Source organism: Alligator sinensis, unplaced genomic scaffold (assembly GCF_000455745.1).
Source record: "Alligator sinensis unplaced genomic scaffold, ASM45574v1 scaffold1_1, whole genome shotgun sequence".
In the NCBI taxonomy this organism is placed as follows: domain Eukaryota; kingdom Metazoa; phylum Chordata; order Crocodylia; family Alligatoridae; genus Alligator; species Alligator sinensis.
In genome coordinates this window covers 445623-457740 of record NW_005842556.1, presented here as the reverse complement: position 1 = coordinate 457740, position 12118 = coordinate 445623, and the positions used below count along the sequence as shown (strand labels likewise).

General features: G+C 43.5%; 1 protein-coding gene across 1 annotated transcript; it reads right to left on the bottom strand.

Moving 5' to 3' along the window:
• Positions 1 to 7762: 7762 nt before the first annotated feature.
• LOC102375004 (olfactory receptor 5AS1-like) lies at positions 7763 to 8701 on the bottom strand. Its single transcript, XM_006032227.1, has one exon. The coding sequence runs from the start codon at positions 8699 to 8701 to the stop codon at positions 7763 to 7765; it is 939 nt and encodes a 312-aa protein (XP_006032289.1).
• Positions 8702 to 12118: the final 3417 nt, after the last annotated feature.

Genomic DNA, 12118 nt, shown 5'->3' with positions numbered 1-12118 from the left:
CCCCCCCGGCGCTCCTGCCAGCTGCTCCGCTCCATCTCTCGGAGCCGGGTCTGGCTCCGCCTCTTTCCTTCCCGCACTTTGCAGTGGCGGCTGACTCCCCGCTCGCTGAGGCTTCTCGCTCCAGCTTTCTCCGCTCAGCCACCCCATTGCCTCTGCGGGGCCGCCTTTTGTTCCTCCCGGAAGGCGTCCCCCGCCCCCGCTGCTTTGCCGCAGCCGGATAAATGCCCGGCTGACAACCCGCGCCGGCGTTCTCGGCGCATGGGCCTCCCTCGGCTCTTCCGGCCCTGCAGGAGGTAAGCGGGACCCTTTGCTGCCCCAGGGGCCTTCCGGCATCCCAGCTCCCCTGGGACAAACACCCAATCAGTGTTTTTACAGCTAAGGGATTTCTATAAGCTTCCAGGGTAGCATGAGCATTTTGAAGTTGATCCTGTGGATCAGGACTTTCTCTTTTATTTCTGAGACGACCATGGGGTAGGGACTTTCTTGCTCTTACTGTTGGAGTTAACCAGGATAAATAGCAAGAGCCAAACCAATTCTTTGGCAACAAATGGTAAGCTTTTGTGCCGCATACCTAATAGGTTTCCTTTAAGCCTCTCCATGGAGTATTAGCTGTATGTTTATCAAACCCCCAGCTCACATATTTTATAAACCAACCGCTGAAGGGGCTAGGACGGCCCAACATATCGGTCTCATGGGAGGTGCTATTTCGAAAGCAGTGTCTTTCCGGTAGGGAGCAATCCTACAGGATGGCATTGGGTAAGCGGATTTTGGTACAGTTAAGTGAATATCTAGGGTGTGTTTTATTGTACAAGGAATACTAATTTATGAAACTCATACACCGTGTTCTGTTATGTGTGTGATTGTTCATTCAAATACCATCGGAGTGGAATAATGTTTACAACTGCGAACTCCTACTGAATAATTCTGAACCTGGGATTGGTTTTGGACCTAACAAAAATAACCTTGTTCTGGAATTACTTTAAGGTACTCTCCATCATTCCAGGTTTTGTTGTTGAGACTTCCAGGATGTGCAGTTAGGTTCATGAAAGTTAAGGGCCGCGGTATCATTAAAAATCCTTTATCATGGGCGCTGGGGGTGAGTCTACAAATCCAGCAGTCAGAAGCATTTAAGGCCATAGCTACTCTTTGTAGGAAGTGCAAATAACCATTAGAATAAACTGGCAATGGCATGGCTAATAATAATATGAACAGTCTTATTATACAAAACATGTTGGCAGGTATTGTTTGGCTTGCCTCTGCAGGCAATTCTTCAGGTTTTTGTTGTCTATTTGTTCACTTTGACGCTAATAGTATTGATTCGGTCTTAAAGACAGAAAGGAAAAAATATTTCAACCACGAATAATACCCACACCAGTAGGACAAATCTTACTACTAACCACACCCAAGAGGGCAACTAAAGTTTCTTTTCATTTTTTGAGCTTAGGTTGCCTAGAGGGCTGATATCTTCGGCTCTGGGTCTGGGTTGAGGTGGGGATCTTCTAAATGGAAACATTTACGTCTTCTGAGGACGCAGATGATACTTTGGCTCTCCAACTGATGGAGTCAGTTGGATCAGGGTGCTAGGTTTATCAGTGAGATCACTATCACTTGCGCCTTGATGCTCCTCACTTGCTTGAGTGAGGTTCTGAGGGTTTTTGTTCTTGGCTTCAGGGAAAGGTTCCAATCTTGGTTGGAATACAGCTGCCTTGGGGTCTAATGGTGGTAATACCTTCTTGCAGTGTGAGGCGTGAGTCCACGTCTGATGACCTTGGCAACGAACAGCAGTGTTAGTGGTCAGAAGCACTTGAAAGGGCCCTTTTCATCTGGGTTGGAGTGCGTTTTTCTGTTGATGAACCTTTATGTAGACCCAATCTCCTGGCTCAAGGCTGTGACAAGGAACATCCGGTGGTTGAGGTAAAGCTTATTGGACTTGTGAATGAACAGACCTAGCGCACTTCATTAATGCTTTGCAATAATTTAGCACAGTTTCATCAGTTAATTGTAGGTCTGCTTGGTGAGGGGCTACAGGTGGTGTAGTCAGCATTCTTATGGGTCGTGCCATGAGTATTTCATAAGGGGTTAATCTATGTTTTCTGTTGACAGTGTTTCTAATGTGCATAAGAGCAATGGTTAGTGCATCAGGCCATTTGAGACTTGTTTCAGCACAGATCTTTGAAATGCGTGTTTTCAAATCTGAGTTTTTATGTTCTACAGCACCACTTGACTGTGGATGATAACTGCAGTGTAGATGTTGTTGTATGTTGAGTGTTTTGCAGATGTTTTTTACTATCTGTCTTGTGAAATGGGTGCCTCTGTCGCTATCTATTGTAAGGGGCAATCCGAACCTAGGGATGAATTCTTTGAGCAATTTTTTTGCTACAGTAATAGGATCAGCATGTACACATGGGTAGGCTTCTACCCAACCAGAGAACATATTAATAATAACAAGAATGTATTCATAAGAACAACACTTAGGTAGATGCATGAAATCAATTTGCAAGTTTATAAACGGTCCCCATGGAGGGGGATGGGGTGCAGGTGTCGTTTTTACTCGTTGCCCAATGTTGTGAGCTAAACAGATGGGACAGGAGCTGCAGTACTGTTGTGCCATGGGAGGAAAATTTGGGGCAAACCAATTCTTTTGTACTGCAGCAATCATGCCTCGCTTGCTGGTATGGGCTTCTGAATGAGTCAGACGAGCAAGGTATGGCAAAAGCTCTCTAAGTGCTACCAGGTGGTCGTCTGCGGAGCGCCATAGAGAATCAGGGTGCAGTGAATACCTTGTACTCAACTAGTCGTGTTTTTCTTTTTTTGTGGCCTGATCTTGAAGAAAGGCTAGGTTTGAGAGGTTAGCCAGAGGAGACTGGTCTGCTGAAAAATAAACAAAAACAGAGTTAGGAGCCTGCGGGCCAGAAAGGACCGCATTTCTGGCAGAACGATCTGCTAGATCATTTCCTCGTGTGACATCATCAAAGGGTTTTTCATGAGCTTTGCATTTAACAATAACAATAGCAGAGGGCAATTGAACAGCTTCCAAAAGTTCTTTGACATAACAACTATGACTGATTTGGACTCCTGATGAATTTGTTTCCAAATTTGTCCAAAATCATGAACAACACTAAAAGCATACTTACAGTCAGTATAAATGATTGTGATTTGATTTTTTGCAAGGATGCAGGCACGTGTTAAAGCAATGAGTTCAGCAACTTGAGCAGAATGAGCTTGAGGTAAGGAATAGGCTTCTAAAACAGCATGCTGAGTGCATACTGCATATCCTACAACTAATTTGCCAGCGTCATTTCTAAGGCAGGAACCATCTACAAACAGAACAAGGTCAGAGTTTGGGATAGGAATGTCTTTAAGGTCAGTTTGAGGGGTTAACAATTGAGTTGGGACAGATAGGCAATCATGAGGTTCACTATCAGAGTCAATTGGCAGAAGTGATGCTGGATTCAAAATTGAACAGCGATTTCAGGTTACATTTGCAGCTGACAGCAAAAGTTTCTCATATTTAGTAAGACGGGAATTGGAAATATGCTGAGTCTTGCCCTTCTTGCCATGGGGAACTGCAACAGTTAAAGGGTGTCCTAGAACTAGAGTATTGGCCTTTTCAACTAATAAAGCGGCAGTGGCTACTGAACGGAGGCAAGGGGGAAATCTCATAGCCACAGGATTAAGAGCAGAACTATAATACGCAATTGGGCAATGCTTTTCACTATGCAGCTGAGTAAGTACTCCTAAAGCAATTCTTTCCCATTCATGACAAAACAAAGTAAAAGGTTTTCTGTAATTAGGGAGTCTAAGAGCGGGAGCAATAGTGAGGGCTTGTTTAAGGGCTGCAAATGCTTGCTCAGCTTCAGGAGTCCAAGGTAGAGGTTCTGGAGTGGTATCACGGGTAAACGATTGCAAGGGTTTTGTGAGAGCAGCATAACTCGGGATCTACTGTCTACAATAACTCATTGCACTTAGGAATCCCCTCATTTGTTTCCTAGTCATAGGTTTGGGAATGCTAAGGATAGCTTCAATTCTACTAGAGGAAAGGTAGTGTTTTGCTGCTGAAATATCATGCTCCAAATAATGTACTTTAGGCTTACAAAGCTGTAGTTTAGATTTTGAGGCTTTGTGGCCCTTCTTTGCTAAGGCCGTAAGGAGTATCAAAGTATCTTGCTTACAGGCTTCTAAAGTGGGTGAGGCTAACAGCAGATCATCAACATACTGAACAAGGGTGGACCCCCCTTTGAACATGATAGAATCTAAATCTTTTTGAATGTCGGAGCAGCAGGAGAGGTAGTTGAGTCTGGACTAACAGATTTTGTGGTTATTAGTGTCTCAGCTGATGAGTCACTAGCCTGGGCTGCAGCCTGATGTTGAACCGGTTGTTGCTGATGTGGGAGTCCCAAAAGAGCAGGATTTGGACAGAAGTCAAGGATGTCTTCTGCTGGTTCTGAAGGGGGCACCCCAGGCAAAGTTGGATACAATGGAGCGGTGGCCGGCATATAATTTGGGGGAGCAGCCAATTTCTCCCTAACAGCCTTCAATTGTTTTAATTTTTCCTGAGAATCTTTTAAACTTCGATTTTGAGATTCAGAGTGTCTTTTAGACATCTCCTCATACCAATTAAAAAAAAACATTCCACTGACTTTGAGAAATCTTTCCTCTCTCATATTCTAGGGTGCTATGCAAATGAATAATTTTATCTTGGTCAAATGTTCCTTCCAGTGGAAATTGCTTCTCGGGATCATCCTTAGTATACCAGTTCTACTTATCCAGATACTTGCAAGTCTCAGGAGAATAGTGTGTATACATAAAGTATGCCGGAGTCCTCTTAGGGGGGACAGGAACTGGTTTTGACTGACCTATTCCCATTTTCAATCACACAGGAAGACGTAGGAAAAGCTTATTTAAGATGTCCGGGCTGCTCAGTGCCTTGCCCCACGGTTTCTTTCTGCCCAGACAAAAGGCTACTGACCCGACACCGGCTCATACAGTGGAAGCAGGGAGGGAAACACAAAAGGGATCCTTTCACTTCTGCTTTTGACAGAAGCTACTGGGAAAAGGGGTTTGGAAAAGACAAAATCACTCAGATACCTGTCCACTGGGTCACGAGGTTTCAGCTGGGCCCCCTTGCTTTCAACGCTACCTTATCAGGCAGAATCGGGGCAGCTAGACCCAGCCTTAGTCCCAGACCTGGTCAGTGTCTCATTTTTCTGAATACACACACACACATTCATTCAGTCAGCCCGACCTCCTCCCCCACACCACCTTTAGTTAATTAACTACAAGCCCCATGTGCTGTTGGATGAAGGTGCTTCAAACAGTTTCTCCCCAAATAGAACGTTCTTTACACAAAATAGGATCCTTTTCCCAGACAAAAATTCTAGCCAGCAGTAAGGTTCTAAACTGACCTGTATTCAATAAGGTTCGGATCCAGTCACCACGGCTAAGTCAGGAACCTACAGGCAGCCTTCCTTTGAAACCCCATTAGAGATTTTAAATGAGGTCTCCTACCTCGCAAGTTTGGCACCACGGGGCTCGGGGGAAGCAGTTTGCGGTTTTCCTTCCTCAATCCGTGTCGTGCATCTGAGTCACGGCACCAGGAAATTGTCATGGTAAACACACGCAGCAAACTTTAGGTCAGGTCAGCAGAAGCTTGGTTTATTAGAGAATGCATTCTGGACAGACTCATACACAACTGGAGAATTGTGAAGAGGTCTGACCTCATACAACAGGTGAGGTGAGTTCATATAGAAAATATGACATCATAAGCATAGCTATGATATAACCAATCAGCATTTGCCATGACTTTGTTAGTAAAGCGCATGTCTTATTTTATGATTATGTTAGCAAACATTTTACTATCTCTTGTCTAAGATTTCTGGGCCAGGGGGATGAGCGGGAACTGGGGGGAGTGGATCATCATGACCACCTGGGATGAGAAGCAGTAGCATTTGAACTTCAAGGTGTCCAGGTATGCCTTCATGGAGATCTTCCTGAACTTCCAAACACATACAATACTGGGCATTAGTGATGTGGGCACCCTAATCCTTGGAATAGTGTGTTGCCATTATTATATGGAAGCTCCTGACTTTAGGTGTCCTCTATTGCAAGACAAACCATTTCAGCAAGTTGACAGCTAGAGAGGTGGTGCATGAGGTATGTCAGATGGATGATCCAATAGATAATGGCCCTGTGCATCAAATGCTGGGCTTAACCATAGGATTTGGGGATTGATTTGTCAGCCTAAGGTTCCCCACATCATCATTCTTTCCCCTGCACAATGTAGCAATGAATTTGTCTACCAAAAAGGTTATTTTTCAGTTATGCCTCAGGCAGTTGTGGACCGCTATGGCTATTTCTCACACATAAATGCTGGTTGGTCAGACAGGGTGCATGATGACTTATTGTTTAGAAGCTTCCTCCTGCCTAAACTGATGGAGTGGAGAGAATTTGCCTTTGGCATGTCTGACATCCAGGTTGAAGGAATGACTGTACCTCCACTTAGGAGACTCTGCCTACCCACTGCAACCCTGGCTGATAAAGCCATTCGCTGATTACCTGGAAGTAACTGTTTAAGTACCAGCTCAGCAGCTGCAAAGTGATTGTGAAGTGTGCCTTTGGGCATCTCAAGGCTTGCTGGAGGTGAGTGAGGACAAGTGTGGACACCAGTCAGTGCAACATGCCTTGCTTTGTGGTCTCTGCATGCTTGCTGCACAACACTTTCAAGGCCCAGGGGAAGCCTCTGCCCCTGCAAGTCTAAATGATCACACTTTGTCATGGGAGAAAACATTTTCTCCTGGGACAAGAACATCTGTCCATAGCCTCATTGCTATTTGATAAAAAATAAAGAGACAAAGAGAGGCAATCCCATAAGTCCAGTATGTGATCTCTAGATTCTGTGTGTTTTATCGTATGCCTGCTTCTAAACATCTAGGAACGAAGTACTGGTCACAATGAACAGACTGGATTATACAAACTGGGGTTTTGACTCAGGATCTGGAAACAAAATACTTTCATGGTTTCATTTTCAGAGTTTACATGGGTATTAGGGCTGTGTGACATTTTGGAGGTGTTTTGTGCCGTTTCAGTGCCCAAAACACGAAATCTGAATTGAAACAGAAGGCTCAGAAACATCTCTGAAATGAACAAGGCATCCAAAATGTTTTGGAAATGTTGCGGAGACAGGCTTTCAGGGAAACAGCTTCATACTTCTGCCCTGCTGCATGACTTGGCTCCACAGGGAGCAGAGATCAATGCCGGGGGTCTCCTCACCACAGCTGCCCATCTCCTGCTGGCCCAGTGATGCTGGACTGCACAGGTTGGGCTGCAGTGTGAGGAGACCCTGGCATGGATCTCTGCTCTCTGCAGAGCCAGGTTGCATGGCAGGGCAGTGCTGGTCCTTGCCGTGCTACCTGGCTCCACAGGGAGCAGAGATCCGGGGCTGCATGGGGCGGCAGTGGCAGTGAGGAGACGCTGGCATGGATCCCCAGTGCGGATGAAAGCAGAGACTGAAAACAATTCCAGCTTTTGATACATAGTCATGCAATGAAATGAATTGGATCCAATGTGAAATCAGAGTGCCTAGCCCACTAAAATCATTCCTAATCCAGGGAAGCTTCTAGTGCTGTAAATTTAAATACATAGAGCCCAAGTACCTCTGCCCAAATTAGCAGTGTGGATTATGACCTTCTTTAAAACACTTTGCAAATTTGCTGTGCAGTGCACCAGAGGGCCTCTTCCCATTTCCTTTTCTGCCCCAGTCATGTCACTGTGAAAACACTTTCCTCTCTAATGTTCTCCTTAGGGCATCCTTTACTTCCTTGTTCCTCAGGCTGTAGATCAGGGGGTTCAACATGGGAAAGACCACAGTATAAAATACAGAGACCACTTTGGCTGTGTCCAAGACATAACTAGAACTAGGCTGTAAATACATGAATAGAAGTGTTCCATAAAACAAGGTGACGGCTGTCATGTGGGAGGTGCAAGTGGAGAAGGCCTTGTGCCTGTTCTCGGCAGAGCGGATTCTCAGGATGGCAAAGAGGATGTAAGCGTAGGAAACAAGGATGATCACAAAGGTGCTGGTTTGAATGAAGCCACACAAGGCAAAGAGAAGGATTTCATTGATATGAGTGTTGGAGCAGGAAAGTGCTAGCAGTGGGGGGATGTCACAGAAGAAATGGTTGATGACATTGGAGCCACAGAACGATAGCGTGAATGTAAAACAAGTGTGTACCAATGAGCTCATACTACCACTGATGTAAGCTCCTGCTACCAGTGAGATGCAGACTCTCTGAGACATGACAGCTGTATAGAGTAGTGGGTTACAGATGGCCACGTAACGGTCACATGCCATTGCAGCCAGAATGAGACACTCAGCATCTGCAAAGGCAGCAAAAAGAAACATTTGTGTTGCACAGCCAGCAAAGGAAATGGTCTTGCTGTGGGACAAGAAGTTTGCCAGCATCTTGGGAGCAATTGCAGAGGAGTAGCAAAGGTCCAAGAAGGACAGGTTGGAGAGGAAATAATACATGGGGGTGTGAAGGTAGGAGTCACTCTGGATTAGAATGATGATGCCAGTGTTCCCCACCAAAGTGCTAATATAGATGATGAGAAACAGCACAAACAGGGCCACCTCCATCTCAGGACTACTGGTGAAACCAAAGAGAATAAACTCAGTCACTGTAGTCTGGTTTCCACTGGGCATTTCTTCAGCACAGGAAGTCAAAGCAATAATGATTTTGGTAGGTAAGAGACACACAGAGGAATTATATACCTCCCTGTAAAGACAACACAGAGGGATTTAGTAAAGATTTTACCAACTTTCTCTGTATCACTGATCAGAGAGAGAAATGCAACAGCTTAGCTCATGCCTGTCCATAACAAAAATGCTTGTGAGACCATTCAAAGCTATGTATGTAATCCCAAAAATGGAATTTCCCCTTATGAAAAAGAGATGAGAGTAAGTGAAAAAAGGACTAAATTTTTCTAAAGCGGCAGGAATGGGAGGATAAATTTAGATTGGAATGAGTGAGAAACCTTCAGAAAGAAAGGGAAAGTGAATGCAGAAATATCAAATGAGAAATAACCATCTAGGCAGCAGTGGAAGGAAAGGATGTGGGATTATAGTGGTTCCTAAACTGAGTATTTTATGTGATGTGTCTATAAACAAGACAAACTGTCATTATGGAATATATTACAAGGTGGCTGTGTCTACATGTGATGCTGACTGTACAGTAGCTTGTTACTAGTATGCAGTAGTGTTACATGGCATGAAGCATGACCCAACACTGCTGTGCAGTAGTAATGAGCTACTGTGCAGTCGGCTTCACCTAAAAGCTGCTTGGTGATGCTACTAAGCATTAAATTTGGGTACTGCACAGTCATTTCGTACTTGCTTGTACAGGTACAAAATGACTGTGCAGTAATGACTGCACACAGCATCTTGTGTAGACACGGCTGATACATCATAATTACAGGTAATAATTATTCCACTCTACTTGGGTTGGGAATGCCTGACCTGTGTCCAATTTTGGTCTCACTTTAAGAAAAATGCATACGCTATGTAGATAGTCCTGAGGGGGAATAACAAGAATTATGAGATGTTAAGAAAAGGTGATCAGTGAGGAAAATATGAAGGAAATGGGTTCCTTTCATCTAGAAAATAGAAGACTGAAGGTAGATATAACAGACTTCAAATATGCCAACAGCAACTATAAAGAGAGCTATGCCTTGCATGCCAGTGGTCATTAAGGGTAGACTATGAGGTAATCGGCTTGATTTGCAGCAATGAAGATCAAGGTTAGATAGGAAGGAAAATGTGCTAATTATAAAAATGGATGACTGGTACAGGTTACCAAATGAAGCTGTAATATCCCCTCTTTCTGGAGGTTTTTCGAAAACAGGTTCAAGAAACAATGTTAAGTGATAAGTATATTTTGTCCTGTCTCAGAGCAGGGGATTAATCAGATGACCCCTTCCATCCTATATTTCTATGAATCTGTGACAATCAGAAAACCAACTAGATAAAATTGTCATCAAAAGATATGATGAATCTTTGTTGCATTGGCTGACTGGCAGATGATGGGTGAGATCTCCTGCTGATGTAAAAAGTTATAGTTCTTTCTTTCAAAATAAACCATGTATAACAGTTCGTATCAGGGGTGGCCATTCTGTGGCACATCTTCCAGGAGGCCTCCATGTGTGGTACATAGCACATTGGGGAAGAGGCAGGGAAAACAGTGGCATATAGAGCCAGCAGATCAAGCAGTGGAGGGTGACTGCTATGGCACTCAGGAATGATGCAGGGTTTAATTTCTGGCACAACTGCCAGAACATTGACCCCAACTGCTTTATATCATCTAAGGATTTAATTCATACACTATTGCCTGCAAAACATTTTGTCAAACCTGCCTCACACAAAATCATCTGTAATAAACATAACTTAATGAGTAAACCCAGTGGTGTAAATAGGGATGCACAAATAAGGCACCCTCCCCAATTGCCAGTACAGAAAGGGTGTCACAATGGAAGTTCCTGAGGAGTCCACACCATTGCCTGTACCATGTTTGGGAAACTTGCTGCCAAGAACTGCAGTGGTCCCTGTGGGTGTAGTTCTTTATGCAACACCATCCGCTTCCTCAGAGTGCCATAGTTCTTACACCTCTAAGGAAACCCATTGGTGATTCATCAGCCTGAATCCAAAGGAAACAGGTGGATCCAAGAGAAACAAGATTGCCACCGCTTGAATGTACTAGCACTACAGTTCTCACAGGGGTTAAAATACTAAGAATGTTACTCATCTTTGAAGTCATCTAATTTTAATCTGTTACACGCAGATAGTAATAATAACCATGGCTTCCCCGCTCCCCTCAGCCCCCCCAAAAATGTGGGCACCCCTGCCTCATAAACCACAGGACATTTATAAGGAACACACTACTCCTCTGTCAATAGAACCAATTTTGACTAAGTCTTGTAATGATATGAAAGTGAATGCAATGACCAAATCTACTCATAGGTTCTTTGAAAAATAACCCCAGCCTTTATTTTTAAGATTAGCTTCCAACAATTTCCTATTACAATTCTACACAATTAATTAATATTACTTATTTAAACTATTTCCCTTCAATTCACCCAGCTATCAGCTGAGATGGCTGGGTGTATTTCTGTTTAAATCAATGTGTATCAACAAGATGCGTCTCAAAAAAGTTTGTGTAAACTTACCTGTGGAATAAATTCATTCCTCACTGCAACTGATGCTGATGTTGGGGATGCACAAGGTTTTACATTGTCTCTGTGACACTTGGGATCCAGTCCCTGAAGTATTTGAAGTTTGCTGTTGTTCTTAGGGAAGAAATAGAATAATCAATTTAAATGTTCTTGATGTTATTGGATTGGAATGACTTCTCTGTAAAACAATTTGCTCTGAACATTCAATGCATACTCTTAAGGGATGTTTTTAGAATTTTAGAAAAGCTGACATCATTGCTATCCTGAAACCCAATAAACCATCAGAGGGTCCAAAGTGTTACTGACCCATCTCACTGTTCTACATTACATATAAACTCATGGAGTGCATAAACCTGAGTAGAATACAGAGCACCATTGATTCCCAGCTCCCAAAAGAACAAGCTGGCTTTTGGGAAAATCTTATCACTATCCAAATTTCTTTGGTTACATCTAACATAAAAAAATGGATTTGAAATGAGGCAAAAAACAGGAGTGCCCTTTATTGACCTTACAGCCATCTATGATAATGTATGGCACCGAGGCCTCAAATATACACTTAACTCTGTGATATCTGACCACAAGCTCTGCACTTTCATCATGAACATGACCCCTGGTAGATCATTTAATCTCATTACTAGCCAAGGAGAAAAAAGCAGAGTACTAACTCTGATGAATGGAGTCCCCCAAGGATCAGTGTTATCACCAATATTTTTCAATGTATATATCTCAGACTTCCTGCATACAGTATCCAAGCAATACCCATATGCTGACAATGTCACCATAGTAGCCCAAGGAATTGATATGACAGATGATACTGAGTACTGATATGGTGCTCGTCACTGACTATTTTCACAAGTGGTGCTTAAAGCCAAGAATCAATAAATCAGTATCATCA

Bases quoted from the DNA above. Each gene is read 5' to 3' on its own strand.
- LOC102375004 (XM_006032227.1), bottom strand. From the start codon at position 8,701: ATGCCCAGTGGAAACCAGACTACAGTGACTGAGTTTATTCTCTTTGGT.